The sequence below is a fragment of the Neoarius graeffei genome, chromosome 1 (assembly GCF_027579695.1).
Source record: "Neoarius graeffei isolate fNeoGra1 chromosome 1, fNeoGra1.pri, whole genome shotgun sequence".
Classification (NCBI taxonomy): Eukaryota; Metazoa; Chordata; class Actinopteri; order Siluriformes; family Ariidae; genus Neoarius; species Neoarius graeffei.
Window position 1 is genome coordinate 19,974,532 of NC_083569.1, and position 25,983 is coordinate 20,000,514.

General features: G+C 42.9%; 6 non-coding genes and 1 gene segment (V, D, J or C); 1 reads left to right on the plus strand and 6 right to left on the minus strand.

Annotated features, from left to right (window-relative positions):
• Positions 1 to 950: 950 nt before the first annotated feature.
• Positions 951 to 1,402, plus strand: LOC132886868 (T cell receptor alpha variable 12-3-like; the record flags this gene model as incomplete). The annotated part of the segment is given in 2 exon segments: positions 951 to 990; positions 1,107 to 1,402. Coding segments are annotated over 2 exon segments (336 nt in total), but the record flags the coding sequence as incomplete, so codon positions are not given.
• Positions 1,403 to 4,228: 2,826 nt separating this feature from the next.
• Positions 4,229 to 4,310, minus strand: trnas-gcu (transfer RNA serine (anticodon GCU)). The gene has a single exon. It is a non-coding gene; the product is annotated as a tRNA-Ser (tRNA).
• A 12,745-nt stretch (positions 4,311 to 17,055) lies between these two features.
• On the minus strand, positions 17,056 to 17,137 carry trnas-uga (transfer RNA serine (anticodon UGA)). Its single transcript has one exon. It is a non-coding gene; the product is annotated as a tRNA-Ser (tRNA).
• A 139-nt stretch (positions 17,138 to 17,276) lies between these two features.
• Positions 17,277 to 17,359, minus strand: trnal-caa (transfer RNA leucine (anticodon CAA)). The gene has a single exon. It is a non-coding gene; the product is annotated as a tRNA-Leu (tRNA).
• A 1,062-nt stretch (positions 17,360 to 18,421) lies between these two features.
• Positions 18,422 to 18,503, minus strand: trnas-uga (transfer RNA serine (anticodon UGA)). The gene has a single exon. It is a non-coding gene; the product is annotated as a tRNA-Ser (tRNA).
• A 128-nt stretch (positions 18,504 to 18,631) lies between these two features.
• Positions 18,632 to 18,714, minus strand: trnal-caa (transfer RNA leucine (anticodon CAA)). The gene has a single exon. It is a non-coding gene; the product is annotated as a tRNA-Leu (tRNA).
• Positions 18,715 to 22,983: 4,269 nt separating this feature from the next.
• On the minus strand, positions 22,984 to 23,056 carry trnar-acg (transfer RNA arginine (anticodon ACG)). Its single transcript has one exon. It is a non-coding gene; the product is annotated as a tRNA-Arg (tRNA).
• Positions 23,057 to 25,983: the final 2,927 nt, after the last annotated feature.

Genomic DNA, 25,983 nt, shown 5'->3' on the forward strand with positions numbered 1-25,983 from the left:
GTTGGAAAAAAGGAGAGGAAAAAAGGCGGGAAATTAAAATTTATTCATTGTGTTGACTATTTGGGAATTTGTCAGATTTGATTGAACTTGGGTTTGTAAGTCATCAGTTGGAAAAAAGGAGAGGAAAAATAAGGTGGAAATGGGGGATGGGAGCTACAGAAAAAAAACAACTGTTTGCAGTGTCTTTAAGGCAACATTGAAGAATGCGAATGCATTGCAGATAAGTCATATTTCAAATTCTATCCAAAATATACACATTTTGCAGTAAACAAGGAAGAGAGACGCGTGAGTTTTTCATGCAGCATCAGTGCCAGGTGAGTTTAATAATCTTTAATTAACTATTTTTCCATTAAGCGTCGGTGCAGTAATGTAATATCAGTAACTATGTAGGTTGTGTTTTTTAATAGCAGGGAAAAGCTAAATTTGAGCCTTTGATTATAAGCTAATGGCTTGGTGGCATCTTTCATAATATTACCAAGAGCAGCAGTTGGTTTGTTCCTCACCTCAGGCTTCATTATTACAAAGTCAATAAATCAATCACATTATAATAATAGTAATAATAGCTTTTATACTAAATTATTTATCATGACTTATTCACAGCAATTTCTGATAAGGCTAAAGTCCCTAATGCAGAAAAACCACTTATAAAACAAATGCAACATGAAATTTAAAGATTTAATGATTTATTTATTCAATTACGGTATATTTTTACAGAACAGAATGATTGATTTTTCATAATTCCATGAATTCTGTTGACAGTCGGAGTTGAAGACAGGTTCCCCATGTGAGGCTGAATGTAAAGCCAGGATGCTTCAGTAAGAATCAACAATCTGTCAGTAACAATGGTGACACTGTCATGTGGTGCTGTGGGCTGGAGCTTCATGAACCTTTATGATGTGAACATATCATAGTACAGAAAGAATACTTTCACTCAGCTGAGACCATTCATCATGTTCACTGTTATATTCATGTGTCTGTGGCTTTCACTCGGTGAGTTAACTTTGAATTTTTGTTCTTGCAGAAATATTAAGCATTGAATTAATGATTTATTCATCTGTGTGGTGGGAAGAAAAATCAGAATGTACATGCTCTCTTCTTTATGACAGGTGACTCCATGGCAGCTTCAATCAAGCCACTTTTTACTCATACAATTATAGATGAAGGCAGTGATGTTACTCTGTCCTGCAGCTACAAATCAAGTGGTAAAGGAAACTACCTGCACTGGTACAGACAATATCCAAAATCTAAACCTGACTTCCTTCTTTATATATCACAAAGTGGATATAAAAGTGACTCAATCCCACCACGTCTCTCTGCTGAAGTTCATGAAAAGAATAACCAAGTGGATCTGCTCATCTCCTCTGCTGCTGTATCAGACTCTGCACTATACTACTGTGCTTTGGAGCCCACAGTGACAGGAAATCCAACTGCACTGGACAAAAACTTTCACACAGTTATGTGACACTGAAGGCTGATCACTTGTCAAAGTTACATAATTCCAGATGATATAATATCAATGATATAATGAGTTAAAATAAATAAATGGGGGGTTAGATCAGTCAATAAAATCTATATTCAGTGTGTCTTGGCTTGGGGCGGCACGGTGGTGTAGTGGTTAGCGCTGTCGCCTCACAGCAAGAAGGTCTGTGTTCGAGCCCCGTGGCTGGCGAGGGCTTTTCTGTGCGGAGTTTGCATGTTCTCCCTGTGTCCGCATGGGTTTCCTCCAGGTGCTCCGGTTTCCCCCACAGTCCAAAGACATGCAGGTTAGGTTAACTGATGACTCTAAATTGACCGTAGGTGTGAGTGTGAATGGTTGTCTGTGTCTATGTGTCAGCCCTGTGATAACCTGGCGACTTGTCCAGGGTGTACCCTGTCTTTCGCCCGTAGTCAGCTGGGATAGGCTCCAGCTTGCCTGCGACCCTGTAGAACAGAATAAAGCGGCTAGAAATAATGAGATGAAGTGTCTTGGCTCTGTCTCCTGCTCCAGATCTATGTTCACACTCAGGATCACACTTTTTGGTTGCTAAGTACAATGATTTCGTAGATTTTTGTTATTGTTGTCAATGGCTTCATAATATATTCAAAACACACACACACAAATACTTTCAAGACTCATAATGGCCATTTTAGTCTTGCCTTGCCTGACCATAGTTTTCATTGATATCACTGTTTAAAGATCATGATGGCCAAATGAGACTTCGAAGCGCATATCAAGAATAAGGGGGCAGATGAAGCCCCGCTTTGAGGCTTTGTATCATTGAGCAGAAAACCACATGACCCATGATAAACAAGGCCTCGGTTGTGATTCAGTAAAAGGTTCATTACTCAGACTCTCATTCAGCAGACTTCACTAGCGACCTACTGCTAAGAGAAATGTACAGCATGTTTAATTTCTACATCACGTCAATGTTCTGCCACTTTACATTATTCTTTGCATGTACAGTAATTTGCACAATGTTCCATTTTAAAATAACTTATGTCATCAGATTTTTTTTGCTTGTTTGTTTTACTTATTTGCCTGTATGTTATTTGGTGTTGACCCTCTGTCTCTCTCTTACACACACACACACACACACACACACTTTGTGTCTTTCTATGGATTAATGATCAGTATAATTTTGTCTGCACAATAAAAAGGTGTACATAAACGGAGTAAGCTTTGTGTCCAGTGCTTGTGTGATGGGACTGTGAGTGTTACTGCAGCCGTGCAGTGCACAGAGTAACTTTTAGGGGAACCTTTATTGATTTTTGTTGAGGAACAGATTTTTTTTCACTGTGTTTGGATTGAGGTGATTCCTTTTCTTAGAAATTCCCTCCCCAGCCTCACATGGTTCCCTCACGTGGTTTTCTTCCGAACGATCCATGCCTCGAGGCGGGGCTTCATCTGCCACACCCCCTTATACTCGACACGCGCTTCGAAGCCTCGGCTTCAGATGGCCATCACTACCGACCAATAATTGCTGATTATTGTCTGTCTGTGTTTTGTCACAGCATTAAATCATAATGTATTTTGTGTGTGTGAGCAGTTTAAGGACAGTTCCCCTAGCCTGGCTAACGCGACTTCAAAGCTCTCCGAGCATTTGGTCTGGCCAAGCTATTAAGCCAAACCGTTTCCCAGAGCCCGTGGTTGACCCGCCTCCCTGAAATGCCTCAGTTTGCTACTGATCGAAGCCAGAAAAGGCTGTGACGAAGCTTAAACCAATCACATCACTCTTTCCTCTGACGTATGCGACGCGATGGGGCTAACTGGTCGATTAAACTCTTACCAAAGCTGGTCGGGAGCAAGGCAAAAACGTCCTTCCTTTCAATAAATACCTCCAGGGCTGCTCTTTGCTCCGTTTTCAATGAGAACTTCCCGTTGAATGCTTTCAATACAGCATCTACCGCTGTGTTAAAGGCTTGCCGCTGCTCCATGTTCGTGATGTGAATGAAGTGCTTCCGGCATAGATTCTGTAAAGAATCTATGGCTTCCGGTCGCAGTTCTACTACGTCACTGCCTTGAACACGCCTCTACCCAGGGCCGTTGGAGATGCTCAAAGTTGATTGGCTCCCGATTTTTCGGGAGCTTGGAAATGCTGTAGATAGCCTGCCTGGCCAGACTAAGCTCGAAACAGGCCCTCGTGTTGCGTCACGCTTAGGATGGGCGGGCCCAGGCTACAGTTCCCCCATTTCCCCCTGATGAAGCGATCAGCCAGGATGTGTTTCTATCTGACACTTAAAGACATTGATTTGAATTAAAAAGTCTGCAAAGGGAATAAATCTGAATTAATAGTACAGATCTTTGCACAGATAACGAGAAAAGGTGTCATGAATTAAGTTACAGGTGTTTACATTTTTCCTAAACCTTTGTTAAAATTGCATTTTATATACTCTATGTTAATATTTATTTTTAAACCTTTATTTGTCATATGCACACTTCAAGCACAGTGAAATTCATCCTCTGCATTTAACCCATCTGAAGCAGTGAACACATGCGCACACACCCAGTGAGCAGCACCTTGCTCAAGGGCACCTCAGCCCAAGGCCGCCCCACGTCAACCCAACTGCATGTCTTTGGATTGTGAGGGAAACCGGAGCACTCGGAGGAAACCCACACAGACACAGGGAGAACATGAAAACTCCACACAGAAAGGCCCTCGCCGGCAGCTGGGTTCAACCCAGAACCTTCTTGCTGTGAGGCGACCGTGCTAACCACGACACCACCGTGCCACCCAAAAGAACAGACATGCGATGAGGGTGGGACTCGAACCCACACATGCAGAGCACAATGGATTAGCAGTCCATCGCCTTAACCTCTCGGCCACCTCACCCACATTTATGTATGTGTTTATTTATTTTAAATGATGCAATGATCTTTGGACTTTGACAGAGTGAGTAATTCTCATCTCATTATCTCTAGCCGCTTTATCCTTCTACAGGGTCGCAGGCAAGCTGGAGCCTATCTCAGCTGACTACGGGCGAAAGGCGGGGTACACCCTGGACAAGTCGCCAGGTCATCACAGGGCTGACACATAGACACAGACAACCATTCACACTCACATTCACACCTACGGTCAATTTAGAGTCACCAGTTAACCTAACCTGCATGTCTTTGGACTGTGGGGGAAACCGGAGCACCCGGAGGAAACCCACACGGACACGGGGAGAACATGCAAACTCCACACAGAAAGGCCCTCGCCGGCCCCGGGGCTCAAACCCAGGACCTTCTTGCTGTGAGGCGACAGCGCTAACCACTACACCACCGTGCCGCCCGTGAGTAGTTCTGTCAAAGTCAAAACTCAGACTCATTAAAATATTTGTTGGAACATTGTTGCTGTATATTTATTTAATAAGCCTGTTATGAAAATGTGAAAACTACATATTCAAAAATAAATCCGTCTAAAATGCTCATCTGAAGTCTGACTGAAAATGAAATTATAATCATTTGAAACCAATCGCAGTAAATTTTGTGCTCCTTTTCCTGATCAGAGGCTAATTATAGGTGGTGGTGGTGGGGGGTTAAGAATTTTGACTTTTCCATGTTTTACCCCCCTAGAAATATGGAGATGGTCCATCTATGTGGGAAAATGTCAAATTTTATTAAATTGAACCTTGCTAACCCCCCTGTACATACCCTCTGAAAGTTTCCATTCATGACAAAATACATTACAGTGCTGTTTGATATTAGAATGCTGCTTTTTTTAATGTGTTTTAAAGTTATTGATGAATGTGAACCTCTTCAGGTATGCCACTAGGTACGACTACAACATTTTCAGTGCAGATGATCATTATTTTAAGGTAATAAGCTTAGTGGTAAGTACTGTAACCTTACATTCAAGTAAATTAAACATATGGTAATTCTGCTCTTTTTCAGCAAGTTTTAAAGTTATTGATGAATGTCACACTCTTCAGTAATACCTCAAATATGAACTATTTTTAAGCACAGAGGATCATTACTTAAGGTTACTAATTTAGTTTTAAGAACCAGTATGCACAAATGATTCATATCTGAATTATATCTCCCAGTGTATACTCTCGAGTTCCGAATAATAGCGCAGTTGGGAATAAGAGTGTAGGGCGGCAAAATGGGCAAAAATTAATAAGAGTGTAGGGTGGAAATAAGCATGCAGGCCGGAAAATTCTCGAGTTTCGAATAATAGTGCAGTTGGGAATAAGAGTATAGGATGGCACATTAGGGCAAATATAATAAGCGATAAGCACACTTGTAGTCTAGAAAATTATGCTGAACAGATCTTGGAGACCAAATATCAATTCAGTAAACAGACAAATCATATCATGGCTGTCAAAATTTCTTGTTCGTGTTCTTTTTATCTAAAACAAAAAGAATATCTTGATACTAGTAGAGTACTTTTGCTTGAGAAACTCAAGTATGCAAATTGCTTTAATTTACCTTTATTTAAGGTCTTAAAACATCAAAATTCTAATTTAAAAATGTCAAAATTCTATTACAGAGGCAGAGGAAGACTTTATTGCACCATTTGAATCCAGCAGGTGAAAGAGCATGAACCGTTAAGTCTTCATCCGATTCTTCAACAATATCACAATTAGAATATGAAGCCAATAGATACAAACGCCTCTTAATTCCAATTAATACAATATGACTTATAGAAAAAGGCTATATCTTAATGCTTTATTACTTCACTTCTGTGTTTAGTCCCAATCAGTGATGTACGGGGGATTTGGAGAAAATTTTTTGACATGACCATGTCAAAAAATTGTCTCCGGATCCCCCATACATCACTGATTGGGACTATTCTGTGTGCAGATATGCACTACAAAATATACGTACATAGCCAATGGACATACACACTGTTTTTAGTCGGCACACATCATGCCGTTTGAGAATGTTGCTAGCATAAAATACTTAAAACTAGAAAGTTTACATGTATAGTTGATTAATTGTTGTCACTGCACTCCAGCATGGATTTCCTAATCTTGAAATTTGAGGGGTTTTTTTTAATTGCATATTTATAACTTTATAATCTAGGAGAATTTCTGAGATATTAACGATCATAGATACGGTTGTTTACCACCGGCAGTGTTGTTGGTGCATCGGCGGTGCTTCGTTGTGTCTGCGCATGTGCGTAGTGAGTCGTCTGTGTTCAGGCGTTATTTTCGCTCATTCGTCACACGTGCTTGTATTGACAAATAGAATAAGCATGTAGGCCCGAATAAGACCATGCAGGCGGGAATTTTTCGCAAAAATAAATAGCCGTGCATGCACGGTTATTCGGAACTCGAGAGTAAATAGTCATTATTTGTATTCTTGCAGGTAAATAATGGCTTCTGTTGCAACACGGTCAAAAGCTAAGAAGATACTAGGTGTAGTAGAGTACATAGAGCAGGCTGAGTTCCCTTCTGGGATGCTTCCAACAGGGAAGGACATCATTCAGAATATGCTCTATCTGCTGCGGCCGAAGCATGCTGGTCAAGCACAGAGATCCGGGGATGCTGCTGCTCAGTTGCTGGCAGAACTTGTTCAAGAGCACTGGTTATTTTGTAACTTATACACCATCCACACCAGACATATAAAGAAGCATCTCTTGAAACTTTATGGAGAATTTGTTACTCTGATTCAAACCCGTAAACAGAGACAAAATGAGGGTTTCTAACAACTCTTTTTGTGAGAAATAAATGTTATTACTGTGATTTTTGATGTTATATTTAAGAGTTATTTACGTTAAGGAATGCTTATATTAGTGAAAAAGGCAGTTTTTGACTATTTGGAGGGGTTATTAACTTCAGAGGGTATGTACAGGGGGGTTAGCATTTTTCAGTTGGCCAAATATTAGTATTTCCATAGATAGATCATCTCCATATTTTGGAGGGGGTAGAAAAATTTTTTTGGTCTAACCCCCCTTATAGGATTGGATCAAAACACAGTAAATGAATTATTACATAATGCTGGTTTGGGCCATAAACCTGTGTTTTGTACAAATCTTTTATTTCACTCAGAGGCGCTCTTACAATAGAGGCGAAGTAGGCAATTGCCTTGGGCCCCTCCAACTTTCCCATTCGGCAGGGGCCCCAGACCAGCTGCCCCTTCCCGAATCAGCTGGGGATTTGGGGGCCTTTGGACAGCGATCCATTCCTAAGCCATTGTGTTTGTAAATTGTAATTTTGTATGTTTAAATCGGAAACAAAGACAAAAAACTAAAATACAAAGGAATGAAGTATTTGTACCCCCCCCCCCCCCCGTTTGTGTTGAAATGGAGTATTCCATGCAATGATCGCGCGAGTCCGAGAACATTGCGCGACGAACGTGAACTGAACCTGAGTGAGTGAATTCAGGGAACTTCTAATAGCTACGGAAGCGTATTAGGGCCACTTGGAGAAAATATTTTTTTCTAAATTCCGAGATTAAAAGTCGGAAATTTCAAGAAAAAACTCGAAATTCCGAGATTAAAAGTCGAAATTTTCGAGAAAAAAAGTCTAAATTTTCGAGAAAAAAAGTCGAAATTTTCGAGATTAAAAGTCGAAATCTTCGAGAAAAAAAGTCGAAATCTTCGAGAAAAAAAGTCGAAATCTTCGAGATTAAAAGTCAAAATTTTCGAGAAAAAAAGTTGAAATTATGACATACAAAGAACGCATGCTCTAACTGCTGTCATGGCAACGAATGGCCACCGGAAAGGGAAGTCGTGGAAAGTGGCTGCCAACCGGCCTGGCCCTGAACATGTGAACTTAGCCACGTTGACTCTGAATGCAAGACACAAGGGATGCAGTTGAAAGGTAAGATTATCATTCTGTTCTGTTTGATGTTACATTGCGGATATGGTTAAGGGTACGCAATATCAATTAGGATCAGAAGTGACACTTACTACCATGCAGGCTGCATGCTACAACCACAAGGCGTACTGCTAGTTTAGAAACCTGGACATGACACGACCCTTAGTAGCCGATCATGTCCGAGTGCTAAACGTTTGTGCGTGCAGTGAAACGACACACTTGGTGTCCGTATAATGACTGCAGAAACCCGTTTAATCTAGCTAGTATTGCTAATATTATGCTAACGCCACTACAGTAGGCCTAAGCCTCGTCTGTAGAGCAGAAGGGTTTCCAAGTCACCTCTAATATTTCAATCTAGAGACATCAAACATATAATTTGCCTCGGCAGGCTAGATGAATAATTCCACTTGTACCTACCTGAAGTGTCATGAGTCCAGGAGTTAAATTCCTATTAAACGTTTTCTGGTGAGATTAGCCCACTGAATTGCTTTCGTTTTGGATTAATTGGCTATGAAAGTAGTTTAATCAAGGAAGATAACGTTAGCCTAAATTTGGCCTCAGCATGGGATGACTTTTGATGTTATCAGGGAAACCTGTGGGGATAAGATGGAACAGGCATATCTGTCCATACAATGTGAGAGTAAAATATTGTGATTTCTACAGAAAGTATCATATGTGAACGTTCTGTTATGACTTTTCTCAGTTTAACGCACTGATTTTCATATTTTCCTGTATGAAGTAGTGTTATCACACATGAAAATTAAATACATGATGTCAGAAGCACTTTGCAAATATTATCTGGTGCTACTCAAATTCTTCAGTGTTATAATTTAATGCACTTGATCTGAGAATTTGTTACACATGGCATTACACAATAGTGCCTCGGCCTAAAAAAACGTCCCATCCCTAGCCCAGGGTCCCTACTACTGGGTCCTGGATAATGAATCCCACTTTGCCTCCCACTTCAACACCCCTGCTCCTGGTTTGTTTGTATTGTGCCCACCCCCTCTCCCACCCAAATGAAACCATTTCAACCACTCCATCTTAAATAATCAGGATACTGTTACTGAAACTGTAATACAGAATTTATATACTGAATATTATGTCTGATCTCTAGGAAGAAGTTGATGGGGTTGTATCGACTTGGAATGACCACAGAGTCCATCAAGTCCACAACTCTCGTTCACCTCATGGACGTCCCTCCATATTACATGCAGTCCCTCAGCTGTACGGAGGCAGAGACGATTTGCAGAATGTGGACCTGGAGAAAGTTGAAGTCTGCCTTGAAGAGTGTATGTTCAAAGACTTTCCATGTGATGAGGATGTGTTTCACATTTGTGTGGACCTAATGTCAGAGCATAATCTGTCATTAACAAATGTATTTGAAACAGTTAACCTGTATCTCACACTCAGACAGCTGATAAACAATGATCTTGATGTAAATCATTAATTTTATTGGACGCGGTCTTGTCACCTGTTGTAAGGTGAGATAGTACTGTATTCAAGCATCCCGTAACATCCACAACAAGATACACATGATGTCAAGGTTGCCATGGTCGTGGACACCTCAACAGGCACAGGCCATTTCAGAGATGTCTTTTTGTTTTTTCCTTTGCCCATTTTATTCACAATTTGAAATATTGCAGTTTAACTGATTGCCAATTAAAATGTTTTTTTACTTGTAATACCTGCTTTAAAAGATGTAGCTTCTTATTTTCACATCAAATGTATTAGCAGTCAAGTTATTTTGTTCTACCATTCAACATTGGCAAATATGAATAAAAATGCAAAATCCTAACAAGTTTTAACTGAATTATTTATTCAGATATTTAAAAGATCACAATACAAAGAATGCAAAACTATATAATTTCATTGGAACTGTAATGCCACCTTAAAATCTTTACAGAAGGAAGCCTTCAAAAGTAAGATTTTTTTTTGTAAACAGCAACTGTATGGAGTAAAACAGTGGTTGCCATGAGAAATGTAAACAAGTAGTCATACATTGGTAATTCCGACTAAAATCCATGACATCTCATCTGAAATTATTTATAAAGATAACTGGAATTTTCTGCTGATAATAACTCTTCCCAGGCAGACAAAACAACAACAGTACAACAGTAGGCCTAATCCATTATTAGAAGGCATTTTGTTGTCCTTAAAGCACACAACAGGTATTCACAATTCTCTGCAGCATACCACTTAAAGTTCATGCCACTTAAAGTGTGTAAAGTAAACTCAAAAACAAAATACAAAAAAAAAAAAAAAAAAGTGGTCAACAAGGCGGTGACACTAACATCTAGTGAATGCTGCTGAAAGTCAGTTAACTCACAGTCAAAATCATCAAGCTTCTCCTCTGCATTTCTTCCACCTGGAAAAAATAACTGCACAGCTTTATCAATCAAGTCTGATTTTTTACTTTCCTTCTGAACACTCGTTTTTCTGGTTCCACCTCCTTTTTTGGTTCGTACCTGCACAAATTCCCCTTTCCTAAAATGCAACCATCCCAATTCAATTTTTCTCTCATTCTTCTGAGCATTTCTTGCTGTGGTTTGACACTCACTCTCAGACACGCGATCAGCTTTTTTTCCCTGCAATCTTTGCTTTAAGCCGCTCAAAGACCTTTGACTTGTGACTTCTGGGTTCTTTTTCCTTCCGTCTGCAGTATCCAAAAACAGCCAGTCGGTCACCATAGGAAGGCAGATATTCCCTTAGCTGGTCATCTGTCATTAGGTTTATGATGCTGGAATCAATCTACAATAAATACAGTATATACATTATTAATTCTCAGATCAAGTGCATTAAATTATAACACTGAAGAATTTGAGTAGCACCAGATAATATTTGCAAAGTGCTTCTGACATCATGTATTTAATTTTCATGTGTGATAACACTACTTCATACAGGAAAATATGAAAATCAGTGCGTTAAACTGAGAAAAGTCATAACAGAACGTTCACATATGATACTTTCTGTAGAAATCACAATATTTTACTCTCACATTGTATGGACAGATATGCCTGTTCCATCTTATCCCCACAGGTTTCCCTGATAACATCAAAAGTCATCCCATGCTGAGCCCAAATTTAGGCTAACGTTATCTTCCTTGATTAAACTACTTTCATAGCCAATTAATCCAAAACGAAAACAATTCAGTGGGCTAATCTCACCAGAAAACGTTTAATAGGAATTTAACTCCTGGACTCATGACACTTCAGGTAGGTACAAGTGGAATTATTCATCTAGCCTGCCGAGGCAAATTATATGTTTGATGTCTCTAGATTGAAATATTAGAGGTGACTTGGAAACCCTTCTGCTCTACAGACGAGGCTTAGGCCTACTGTAGTGGCGTTAGCATAATATTAGCAATACTAGCTAGATTAAACGGGTTTCTGCAGTCATTATACGGACACCAAGTGTGTCGTTTCACTGCACGCACAAACGTTTAGCACTCGGACATGATCGGCTACTAAGGGTAGTGTCATGTCCAGGTTTCTAAACTAGCAGTACGCCTTGTGGTTGTAGCATGCAGCCTGCATGGTAGTAAGTGTCACTTCTGATCCTAATTGATATTGCGTACCCTTAACCATATCCGCAATGCAACATCAAACAGAACAGAATGATAATCTTACCTTTCAACTGCATCCCTTGTGTCTTGCATTCAGAGTCAACGTGGCTAAGTTCACATGTTCAGGGCCAGGCCGGTTGGCAGCCACTTTCCACGACTTCCCTTTCCGGTGGCCATTCGTTGCCATGGCAGCAGTTAGAGCATGCGTTCTTTGTATGTCATAATTTCAACTTTTTTTCTCGAAAATTTCGACTTTTAATCTCGAAGATTTCGACTTTTAATCTCGAAAATTTCGACTTTTTTTCTCGAAAATTTCGACTTTTAATCTCGAAAATTTCGACTTTTAATCTCGAAGATTTCGACTTTTAATCTCGAAGATTTCGACTTTTTTTCTCGAAGATTTCGACTTTTAATCTCGGAATTTCGAGTTTTTTCTTGAAATTTCCGACTTTTAATCTCGGAATTTAGAAAAAAATATTTTCTCCAAGTGGCCCAAATACGCTTCCGTAAATAGCGACTGTGCTGAATTGTTTTGAACTTGTGATCAGCGAAATGAAGCACCACTTTCCAAGTGGTGCTACGAAAAGCAGGAAGCGGGATGAGGCGAAATCAAAGAATGATGCACTTCCCAAGCTTACAAGTTTCTTTAATGTGTCAACACCGTCGGTTGACTTGGATGTTGTAGCGGAGCAGGAGGAGCTGCTGTTGATTCAGGAGGGGAGCGAGCGGCATCAAGCTCCACCACAGCAGACGAGCAGCAGACTAATCATTCTGAAAAAAAAAACCATAGCGGAGGTGGTGAGCGCGTGTCCCGTTTCTGTTGACCACCACGAAGAAAATGACTCTCATTCATTCACTCACCCTCTCTCTGTCTCACACACACAGAACACTCTCTCTCTCTCACACTGTCTCATTCTCTCTCACTCACTGACACATACATTCACATGGATATGGAGTTACTTAGAGCCAAATGCCACCTCATCTCTCCTCAGTCCACACTTCTTACCTCCCCTCACTCACTCTCTCTCACACATACTCACACACTCTCATACATACAAACACTAACTCACACACACACACAACTATGTACATAGTTTTATTTATAGAATGTTTGAAATGTTCTGATCTTTTAAAAAAAATAAACAGTGCTGGTTTTCCTGGCATTTTGGCAAAGACAGATGTTATCTGAAATCTTATTCTCTGTTGGGTTCCATCATGACTATTAGTTTGTGTAGTGCTACACTTTTTGTGTTCTCTGCTTTCCATCTTCATTTTGGAGTAAAGAAGTGTATGCAGGGTTTAAAGGGGAATGTTTTTTTTTCTCCTCTCCAACCTTTACTTCCCTATAGATTAGCTTTACCTGCTTATCCACCATGCAGTCGGTACATATTTTTTTTGTTTCGGATCGGATGAGGGGGGCCCCATACATACCTTTGCCTGGTGCCCCCAATTTGCTAAATCCGCCACTGATTTCGCTCCTTTTGAAGAAAAGTCCAACTTTATTTACGGATAATAATCCACGAACCACAACAACATGCATTTGAAACCAATCGCAGTAAATTCTGTGCTGCTTTTCCTGATGGTAGAATAATTATTGGACTCGGACTGATGGGTTCGGAACCAAACAAAACCGCTTCCTCATAAAGTAATGCGGTAGAACAGAAAGACTTCACTGGCCAATCAGGCGGCACTTTCCTAATGAATATTCATGAAGTCCCCGCCCACCTCGCTGAAATTGAAAGGTGTTTGTGTTTAAATTAGTGCTGTCAAGCGATTAAAATATTTAATTGCGATTAATGTCGCGACTGTCATAGTTAACTCGCGATTAATCGCAATTTAATCGCACATTTTTGTCACATGAAAAACCATGTAATTCTCTTATCAGCATAAAAAAGTGAATGGGCTTGCTCACCGTTCGAACTACGGGGGTACTTGGGGGATCCGAGATCCCCTGAAACAGACATGAGATCCCTTGAAAACATGATTTGGGAAATGTTGGGGGGTCTCTAAAATATTGGCAAAATGATGTTTATTGACATAGCAATCGTGTGTAATGGGAAGCATTTGCATATCCGAAGTGAGCGCGCAATGGAGATCCGCGCTCTGAGACAAGCACAAGCACCCCCCCAAAGGAAAAAAAGGGACCCCCCGAAAATATTGGCATAGTTCGAACACTGGTTGTACCAATGTGTCAGAGCCACTGCAAAGTGGGGCTGGAGCCGCCAATGGGAAAACGAAACCTAAGCCGAGCACCGTGGCTCTTCGGGGAGGGCAGAGGACTCTGGCTGTGCGGGGTGTGGCATTACAGTCTAGCTGCTATCGTTTTTCTAAGCAAAGTCTCTGTTCCAAGTTCCTGGCAGTTTCAAAAGCTTATGAAAAACCTACATCATGTCACAGAGCGTTAATCTCGCGATAAAAAAATTATCGCCATTAAAATTGAGTCAAGTTAACGCGTTAATAACACGACATTTTTGACAGCACTAGTTTAAATGTTTGGAAATCCCCACAAAACGCTCATTTGTAGAAGCAGCGAGATCAGGATCCCAGCAGCGACTCTGACACAGCGGTTATTCCTGCAGCACCACTGGGTTTATTCCCGCACTGGCAGCAATGAACTCTCAGTTTTCCTTTTCACTTCAACAACAAGCACTTTAAACACCTCATTATTACAAAAAGGGTCAAAAATAGCAGTGAACAGGCGGAAACGCTCTCAGGAATAGAGTTAACGCTCATTTGTGAGTGGGACAGGCAAAGTGCAGCCAGGTACTCTTTCTTTATTTTACAGACAAGCGTACTTGATTGGGACAGGCCAAGTGCAGTGAGCTACTCTTTCTTTCTTTTACAGGCAAGCGAACGTGAGTGGGACAGGCAAAGTGCAGCCAGGTACTCTTTCTTTCTTTTACAGGCAAGCAAACGTGAGTGGGACAGGCAAACTGCAGCCAGGTACTCTTTCTTTGTTTTACAGGCAAGCGAATGTGAGTGGGACAGGCAAAGTGCAGCGAGGTACTCTTTCTTTCTTTTACAGGCAAGCGAACGTGAGTGGGACAGGCAAACTGCAGCCAGGTACTCTTTCTTTGTTTTACAGGCAAGCGAACGTGAGTGGGACAGGCAAAGTGCAGCGAGGTACTCTTTCTTTCTTTTACAGGCAAGCGAACGTGAGTGGGACAGGCAAACTGCAGCCAGGTACTCTTTCTTTCTTTTACAGGCAAGAGAACGTGAGTGAGACAGGCAAACTGCAGCCAGGTACTCTTTCTTTCTTTTACAGGCAAGAGAACGTGAGTGGGACAGGCAAAGTGCAGCGAGGTACTCTTTCTTTGTTTTACTGGCAAGCGAACGTGAGTGGGACAGGCAAACTGCAGCCAGGTACTCTTTCTTTCTTTTACAGGCAAGAGAACGTGAGTGGGACAGGCAAAGTGCAGCCAGGTACTCTTTATTTGTTTTACTGGCAAGCGAACGTGAGTGGGACAGGCAAAGTGCAGCCAGGTACTCTTTCTTTGTTTTACAGGCAAGCGAATGTGAGTGGGACAGGTAAAGTGCAGCCAGGTACTCTTTCTTTGTTTTACAGGCAAGCGAACCTGAGTGGGACAGGCAAAGTGCCACCAGGTACTCTTTCTTTCTTTTACCAGAGATGCCTACTAGTACGGATTGCCGTATTTTGTACGGAAAAGATACGTAAATACGATGTTACGGCAAACAGTGTTATTCTGTATGGAATTATTATAAAGTCTTAAATTCCAGTGAGTTGTTTTTAAATGTCCAAGCGACTTTTTCAATCCATGCGCGATTCACGGCTAGGCTATTTATTTTTCCGACAACCGCACATGCTGTGTGTGACATGCGCAGATTCCGCACATTTGTTCGCGCTATTTTCGATGCGGTAGAATGGCCGTGCATGACTGGGTGTAAAAAGGGCAATGGATACGCGCACTGCAAACTGTGTAGAACTGACATTAACATGGTGGTTGCGATGACTGCACACGGCATGTCAACTACAAAAAAAACATGGAGTATGCTGAAATGGCGAGTCAGGCGGAAAGTAAATCTGGGGGTATCCAGCAGTTTTTTACGAAATCTGTGGATGAAAAGACACGGAACGTGACACGTGCTGAAGCGGTGATGGTTGACCTATGCTTGGAGTTGAACTTGCCAATTAGTGCCATGAAATGTGAGTTAAACTTATTCAATTTCTTTTTACATGTACAGTGGTGCTTGAAAGTTTGTGAACCCTTTAGAATTTTCTATATTTCTGCATAAATATGACCAAAAACAACATCAGATTTTCACACAAGTCCTAAAAGTAGATAAAGAGAACCCAGTTAAACAAATGAGACAAAAATATTATACTTCGTCATTTATTCATTGAGTACCTTAAGATGCAAAACTGGATTTCAGCGTGCTATCAGTACACCATCCCGAACATCAGTAAGCAGGACTCAACAGACCTCAGGATCAAGATAGAAGAACGCTTCTTCACTGGACACCGCTAGCCGGACGCTGCTCCTAGTCAAAGCCGATTTCAGATGGCGTCGGCAGCACACTCAAAGCAGCGTGGGAGACGTCGAGCGGACGTCGAGGACATCGCTTTAAGTAGGTGGCCACGACTGCACACGGGGCCTCGGGACAGCGTGGACGAATTATCAGGAGACGCTTCGGTGCACTTCGTTTCAAAACGCATACGCTTCAGGGAGGCAAAATCCTCAGGTTGGACGTGAACGAGTCTACGGCCTAGCCTCGTTGATTCACTGGACGTACAACCGTCTGTGGGCAGCGCTGCTAAATAAAGCCAGGGTTGTAAAATGAAACCCCTGAATGGACTGCAATGACCAGTTTTCACCCATCGTACGGCAGACGGAATCTCAGACTTACTCGTAAGCATGCTATATCGCGTAGGGAAACCTCAAGGCATCCGTTTCAGTACCTTAAGATGCAAAACTGGATTTCAGCGTGCTATCAGTACACCATCCCGAACATCAGTAAGCAGGACTCAACAGACCTCAGGATCAAGATAGAAGAACGCTTCTTCACTGGACACCGCTAGCCGGACGCTGCTCCTAGTCCGCTCGGCCAGACACCAAAGCGAGACGCATCGTTGACCACGCCCAGGTCTTGAGCCGGCCACGCACTTGGGTCACTGCTCAAATGCCTATATTCCCTGATCAAAGGAAGACCGCCGCCCCGTTTCAGGCCGAGAGCACAGGGGCCCTGGCGAAACCCGTCCGCCGCCAGCCGGGCAACACTCGACAGGCCCCAAATTTCACACCGCACGTAGCCAGCAGGATTCGAACCTGCGCGGGGAAACCCCAACGGATTTCAAGTCTGTCGCCTTCACCACTCGGCCATGACTACTGGAGGCACCGAAATTCAAGTGCAGCAAAAAGTTGCTTTGAGCACCTTTTTTTTTCTTTCGCAAAGGCACACCAGCCAAAGCCTCCGTTTTCACGCCACGCATGGGCCACGAGGCCCATCAACAACCCGCTGCAGCAAATGTCAGAAGTGGGATTCTAACCCACGCCTCCAGAGGAGACTGCAACTTGAACACAGCGCCTTAGACCGCTCGGCCACCCTGACTCGCCACGCCTAGCCCGAATCCGGCGTGGAACATGCTGAGGTCTCATGCTGCTCTCACGCGTGGGCCATGCGCTTGGCTCACTATTGCAATAGTCTGGGCAGTGCTTTTACAAGTTTGCAGAAAACACGGACTTTCCGGCAAACGTTTTACGGCCGTGCTTTGACTCGACCTGTCCGGGAGAGGAGCCCTTTCCGTTTCGGGCAGATTCCTGGACTTGGACCCGCTCCGTCTTTTGCCAGACAAGCTCGGGTAAAAGCCGCCACAGAACAAGGCTCCGGCTGCCTTTCAACAAACCCGATTTCAGATGGCGTCGGCAGCACACTCAAAGCAGCGTGGGAGACGTCGAGCGGACGTCGAGGACAGCGCTTTAAGTAGGTGGCCACGACTGCACACGGGGCCTCGGGACAGCGTGGACGAATTATCAGGAGACGCTTCGGTGCACTTCGTTTCAAAACGCATACGCTTCAGGGAGGCAAAATCCTCAGGTTGGACGTGAACGAGTCTACGGCCTAGCCTCGTTGATTCACTGGACGTACAACCGTCTGTGGGCAGCGCTGCTAAATAAAGCCAGGGTTGTAAAATGAAACCCCTGAATGGACTGCAATGACCAGTTTTCACCCATCGTACGGCAGACGGAATCTCAGACTTACTCGTAAGCATGCTATATCGTGTAGGGAAACCTCAAGGCATCCGTTTCAGTACCTTAAGATGCAAAAATGGATTTCAGCGTGCTATCAGTACACCATCCCGAACATCAGTAAGCAGGACTCAACAGACCTCAGGATCAAGATAGAAGAACGCTTCTTCACTGGACACCGCTAGCCGGACACTGCTCCTAGTCCGCTCGGCCAGACACCAAAGCGAGACACATCGTTGACCACGCCCAGGTCTTGAGCCGGCCACGTGAGTTGGCAATGCACTTGGGTCACTGCTCAAATGCCTATATTCCCTGATCAAAGGAAGACCGCCGCCCCGTTTCAGGCCGAGAGCACAGGGGCCCTGGCAAAACCCATCCGCCGCCAGCCGGGCAACACTCGACGGGCCCCAAATTTCACACCGCACGTAGCCAGCAGGATTCGAACCTGCGCGGGGAAACCCCAACGGATTTCAAGTCCGTCGCCTTCACCACTCGGCCATGACTACTGGAGGCGCCGAAATTCAAGTGCAGCAAAAAGTTGCTTTGAGCACCTTTTTTTTTCTTTTGCAAAGGCACACCAGCCAAAGCCTCCGTTTTCACGCCACGCGGCCCATCAACAACCCGCTGCAGCAAATGTCAGAAGTGGGATTCTAACCCACGCCTCCAGAGGAGACTGCAACTTGAACGCAGCGCCTTAGACCGCTCGGCCACCCTGACTCGCCACGCCTAGCCCGAATCCGGCGTGGAATATACTGAGGTCTCATGCTGCTCTCACGCGTGGGCCATGCGTTTGGCTCACTATTGCAATACTCTGACCAACTTAATTGTATTTTGTAAATATAAACAAACTCAGAATTTGATGCCTGCAACACACTCAAAAAAAAAAAGGTGGTTTATCTAATGGTTATTAGATGGTTTCAAGATGGCGGCATGTATTGATGCAGCAGCCCCTCGCAAACCCAATAACATGGTGTTTTGAAATGTTTCTTCATCAATGTCCACATGTCTGTATACGTTAAGACACAAGTACAGTCGCCAGTTTCTGGTGAATATTGGCAGAACAAGTGAACACAGCTTGACAAGCAGCACAAGAACAAAAACTCTAGAGCCTCAGCCGACTCTGCCAGAACACAACATCACTGACTTCAAGTACTGTTTCCTATCAGGAGAGGGGGTACTGCAGGCATTGTGAGAGGAAGCAGGAAAGGGGAAAGTGCAGAGGGACATGGGCTAGGCTAGCGGCTCATCCAAATAGACCGGCAGTACCATCATATTCGCCAATGTTCGTTCCATAGACAATAAGATGGACCATGTACACCTTCTGAGAGCCACCCAGTGCAACACAAGAAAATGTGTTTGTATTTTCACAGAAACATGGCTAAATAACACCATCCCGGACTCCGCCATACAGCTAGACTGGCTAATGTGCCACATAGCTGACGGAGCCTGGGAAGTGGGAGGTAAGACCAAGCAATGCTCAGTGTCGGGATATGATAGTGGTTTCTAAACACTGTTCAGTTCTGGTGGAGTTTATGATCATGAAGTGCTGAACTTTTTACCTGCTGATGGAATTTACAGCTATTTTGTTAGTAACTGTATACATTCCACCCAGCACTAATAACAGCAACAGAGAGGCAGCACTAAGTGAACTGTACCAAGCTATCAGTGAGCAAGAGCCAGCCTGCCCAGATAGATTTCTTAGTCTTGCTGGGGATTTTAACTCTGCCAATCCAAAGTCTGTTTTACCCAAGCTACACAAACATGTTGATTTCCCGACAAGAGGAAATAATACACTGGACCTTGTTTTCACTAACAACAAAGGAGCATACAAGGCTGCCCCCGTCCCCCACCTCGGACTCTCTGACCACATCACAGTTATGCTAAAGCCAGCATACAGGCCAAGGGTGAAAGTGACCAAATCAGTTCTGAAAGAGATACGTGTGCAGCCAGAGGTGCTACTTCTGCACTTCAGAACTGTTTTGACATTACAGACTGGGACAGTGATGCAGGCAGCCATGTACAACCAAAACATCGACCTACTAACCCTTCACACACCTTCTTCAGTCCTCTGCCTTCTGGAAAAAGGTACCAGAGCCTCCAAGCTAGCTCCACCAGACTGGCGAACAGCTTTATATACCATGCTGTTGGGATGCTGAATTCTCTCTCTCTCCCCTATCTTCAAATAACTCAGTCTGTTACTCCAATTCATCTGTAGTATTGTCAAGTAATAAAGCACTTGTCACTTTATGACACTTCCTCACCTCAACATCTGCTCACTACTCATCCTGTAAATGGATCATGATTTGCATATTGCAGATACTCCCATATCCTTAGCCATTTTGCACTATTACAATTACCATTTGCACTAATATAATTTGCACTATTTCTGCTTGTGTGGTATTGTATGTGTATGCTTTTTTTAAGATCAGTGCTTGTTTTGTTTGTGTATTTATGTTTACACCGAGGGTCTTGGAGAAACAATATTTCAATCTGTGAAAAAGCCTGTTTGCATTGATCCGTCTTCCGTTGCATAGTTGCTCTGTTCACTAGATAAGCTCTAGTGCTCCCTTTTTAGTGAGCTCAGTCAGCAGGCTGGTAAAGTCCAAAAAATTAAGAAAAACCTCCTGTAATAGCCAACCAGCCCCAGGAACTGCCTCACCCCCTTTTTGGTCTTGAGCAGGCCACAACCACTGCATTCTTATCAATTTAGGGACGCACCTGCCCATGACCCAAGTGAAAGCCCAGATACTGTACTTCTACCCACCAAATTGCACACTTCCTTGGGTTTGCTGTGAGTTGTGCATATTTCAGTGATCTCAAGACAGCCCTTGGGTTTTGGAAATGCCACTGCCAATGTCCCTGTGTGCTCGTGACAGGAATTGAACTATGATGCAACGGCTGGAGTGCACCTCTGCAGAGCAGGGACCTAATCTGTGAGCAGTGTCCACTGAGTAAGCCAGCTGGTTCACAATGTCCTGGGAGACGTGTTTGAAAATGTCAACAATGATATTCTTCACTTTCTCACCTGCTTGCTCCGGAATGCCAGACACTCATAGATTCCATCTTCTTTTATAGGCATCCAGGTCACTGCATTGTTTCTGAGGACACTGTTCTCTGTTTCTAAGATGTGGACTTTACTTTGTAAGGCGATGACTTGATTTGTCACATCTTCTACCTGTTTCCCCATAGAATCAGGGACGTCAGTGACACTTTTAATGGAATTTGTCTTATCTTTAACCTTTGCCTCAAGTGACTGCAGCCATTTGAGAGATTCTTCTTGCATCTTTTCAATTCTTTCCATTATTATTAGCAAAAGCGAGATGGGCACAGCCTCTTTATAATCCTCGTCACTGGCACGTGTCTTCGACCTTTTGGCTGGTCATGGTTTCGGAGTTTCTGGTAGTGGCACCAAACACTGTTCCATTTTGTCTTGTAAAGCATCTGGTTCAAACTTTTCACTCAGAGACTTTCTGGCATAGAAATGCATTACAGCGCAGCTACCTTCCTCTGTTTCCATATTGATGGATAACCTGAAAAAAGTAGCAAGTATGCTTACCAACTCCTGTCGGTTTGGTTCGTATAGTGATATGTTCACTTCTCCTTTAGTTAGCAGGTTCACTGAATGGTTAACTTGAGGCACTAGTTGGATAACCATGAATAAAATGAAAGAAAACAAGGATTAAAAAATTGTTTCTGAGCGAGGTCCTTGTAGTAGCTATTTAGTTTATCAATTAGGTTCATTCTAATCAGCCCTTAAGCATATTTAGCAATTCAGCACATTAGGTTTCGTTTATCATGTTGCGGAGCTCCACAAATCACATATTACACTGACGCCATGTTCAGGGGCGCAGATACGTTTTTTGAACTGGGGGGGACAAAAAACTGGGGGGGACAAAGCTGCCAGCAAACCAACCCCGATATGCCTGTCAAACTTGTTGTGGGTTACTATAGCAACCAAGCTCGAGCTCACAACCTGTGCAGTCTGCGCAGCTCAACCAACCGAATATCAGTCTTTGTTTTGTTTTATGTGAGTTGTTGCAACTATGTATACACTGCTGTGCACCTCAATAAACCGAATGGTAATTAGTCTTTTGATTTTTCCGTGAGGTTTGCCTTATGCAAAGAAAGACAGCATAGACGTTTTTTCCTCCCTATATGTGGGGGGGGACCGAACGAGGTGAATTTAAATCTGGGTGGGACGAATCCCCCCCGTCCCCCCCTCTATCTGCGCCCGTGGCCATGTTGGCTGCCCCCCTGTTGCTCTTCTTCTTCACGAGCAACTTGGCTTGTATATTTGTCCTCCTCTTTCTCCATGGCTATAGGTTCTAAATCATCCTCAGACAGCCAACCAAAGATTGGGGACGAATTTGAAGAGCCTTTTTGTCTCTTTCAACAGAATTGGTTTCAAGAACGGACACCACTGCAGAGAATAGTATAGAGTCCATGTGGATGCAAAAAAGGCATTGGTGCACATGACGTCATGCATGCAGCACCGCTAACCTGTAAATCGCTGTGATCTAATAATGGTGGAAAAGTTTAGTGATTTTTGGAGCAGAATTCATATACAAATATTTATTTTTCAAACCAATTTTTTATTTATATGCTAACTTTGAAGAAGAAACCTTTATTTGTCACATGCACACTTCAAGCACAGTGAAATTTATCCTCTGCATTTAACCCATCTGAAGCAGTGAACGCATGCACACACACCTAGAGCAGTGGGCAGCCACACGACAGTGCCCAGGGAGCAGTCAGGGGTTAGGTACCTTGCTCAAGGGCACTTCAACCCAAGGCCACCCCATGTTAACCTAACTGCATGTCTTTGAACTGTGGGGGAAACCGGAACACCCGGAGGAAACCCACGCAGACACAGGGAGAACATATAAACTCCACACAGAAAGGCCCACACCAGCCACTGAGCTCGAACCCAGAACCTTCTTGCTGTAAGGCAAAAGTGCTAACCACTATGCCACCCTTTAAAGTTTTCGAGCCAGCAAGGAGTCGAACCTAGAATCTTCTGATCCGTAGTCAGACGCGTTATCCATTGCGCCACTGGCCCTTTAACTTAACTGCCATAACTATAACTTGACAGAGCACCATGTACAGACCATTTTACATGCTCATTCATACATAGGGACATTTTATCCCAGCAAATTTCCTACAGTCTTGTTTATTTTGGAGGTGGGAAGAAACTGAAGAACCCATGTGGGGTGAACATGTAAAACTGCACGTGTCACAGTGCTGCCAGTAAAACAAATACTCATCTCATTATCTCTAGCCGCTTTATCCTGTTCTACAGGGTCGCGGGCAAGCTGGAGCCTATCCCAGCTGACTACGGGCGAAAGGCAGGGTACACCCTGGACAAGTCGCCAGGTCATCACAGGGCTGACACATAGACACAGACAACCATTCACACCTACGGTCAATTTAGAGTCACCAGTTAACCTAACCTGCATGTCTTTGGACTGTGGGGGAAACCGGAGCACCCGGAGGAAATCACGGCATAAGACTGATCGGTCATTGATAAATGTAGCATCTGTAAATCATCGTCATTTAAATATCACACCCCTAAATATTCTCGGTTTAGAGCCTGTGCCTAAGACTTTCCAACATGGATAGGCATGATACGTTCAAGAAGAAACATTTCTCCACCCTCCAAATAGAAGCTCAAATGTCCAATTGAACAGATTATTTATATTTGGCAGCCAGAAAAGTAGCATCATAGAAAGTCAGAAAAACGCAGTATTGAAATCACTGCTGCGGTCAACAGCATTTTGCCATCAACAACTGAAATCCAGCTGTTTGATTATTTAATTTATATATCCATGAGATATATAGCCTATATTCTGTCCATAATAATAAGGATATACTAGCTTATATCGCAAATCTTTAGATGTGGGTGAAGAAATAATTGTCAGATCTCAAACAAGCCACAAAAATTATACAGTTGTGGAGTTTCTTATTTCCTCATTTTCATGATGTTTCAGGCAGCAGTGGTGTTCAACCTTCAGCTAGACAAACTGGTCTGGAGCCACCCACAGAGCCAAGGAACCACAAGCTGTGAGAGAGAGCATGTGCCTGATCAACTTCATTTCATTTACTAATATACATCAATTCCTGCATTTCACGTCTGAAACACATTCCAAAAAAAAGTTGGGACAGGGAAATTTAGGGCTAGTGATGGGGTAAAACAATTAAACAATGATGTAATTTGAAACAGATGATGCCAACAGGTGATTGCACGGGCGCAGATAGAGGGGGGGACGGGGGGGATTCGTCCCACCCAGATTTAAATTCACCTCGTTCGGTCCCCCCCACTTATAGGGAGGAAAAAACGTCTATGCTGTCTTATTTCTTTGCATAAGGCAAACCTCACGGAAAAATCAAAAGACTAATTACCATTCGGTTTATTGAGGTGCACAGCAGTACAGACATAGTTGCAACTGCGCAGACTGCACAGGTTGCAAGCTCAAACTTGGTTGCTATGGTTACAAGTTTGACAGGCATATCGGGGACAGCGCCTCTTAGTTCAGGACCCCAACACGGCATGATGAAGGGTGCCAAAAGGCAGAAAACTATTGCATCGTTTTTTCAACAAAAAACAACGACTGTAAGTAAACTGTGCCTTACTTTATCATATCACCTTGCAATTTTTTGATAGTCTGTTCAAAGTAATGTCGGAGTGAAAGTAAAATCGTACGGAGTAGAGAAGCCTTTCTGCTAGCCTCCTTCTTTCGGTGGTAGCCTGTAGATACAGTGCTCAGAAGGCAGTTTTAATGTTTAATCTGGCATTCCCTGCCATAATTTCAGCAAGCTTATTGTTTCATAAGGAAACTTTGTGAAGAGTTGTTGACTGACTGCCGCTCATGCAACACACAGGCATAGTTAGAAAGTCAGGATGCACTGGTTTACACTTTACACACACACACGTAGCCCAGCCTCTCGCTATGGTTAACAGTTGGAATTGAGCGGTTTTAAAACTAGTTTTGCAATTTCTGTGCGTGATGATAATGTGTAAACTTTGGATTTCCATAGGCTATGTTAAAATGTTATCATTGCCCTGGCCTGCAGGTAGTTCCTGGTGATGGCAGTGAGGGAGGTGAAATAACATGTACCGGTATACACACTACCATTCAAAAGTTTGGGGTCACCCAGACAATTTTGTGTTTTCCATGAAAAGTCACACTTTTATTTACCACCATAAGTTGTAAAATGAATAGAAAATATAGTCAAGACATTTTTCTGGCCATTTTGAGCATTTAATCGACCCCACAAATGTGATGCTCCAGAAACTCAATCTGCTCAAAGGAAGGTCAGTTTTATAGCTTCTCTAAAGAGCTAAACTGTTTTCAGCTGTGCTAACATGATTGTACAAGGGTTTTCTAATCATCCATTAGCCTTCTGAGGCAATGAGCAAACACATTGTACCATCAGAACACTGGAGTGAGAGTTGCTGGAAATGGGCCTCTATACACCTATGGAGATATTGCACCAAAAACCAGACATTTGCAGCTAGAATAGTCATTTACCACATTAGCAATGTATAGAGTGTATTTCTGATTAGTTTTATGTGATCTTCATTGAAAAGAACAGTGCTTTTCTTTCAAAAATAAGGACATTTCTGCACCCCTGGGTGATTGTATTCATGATTTGGTACAAAATCGATATGCAGGAAAGGCCTAGTCTTTGAGGAGCAAAGATGGGCCGAGGATTTCCAGTTTGTCAACAAATGCGTGAGAAAATTATTGAAATGTTGAAAAACAAATGTTCCTCAAAGAAATAAAGGAAGGGATTTGGATATTTCACCCTCTACATTGCATTATATCATTAACTTATTCAAGGAATATGGAGGAGTTTCAGTGCACAAGCCTCAGCTGAACACCTGTGATCAGGGGCGTGTCACCCGCGGGGGATGCGTGCGTTTCATCCCCCCACTTTTGTTGAAACACAATTTCATCCCCGGCACTTTTGTCAGATTAAAATGAC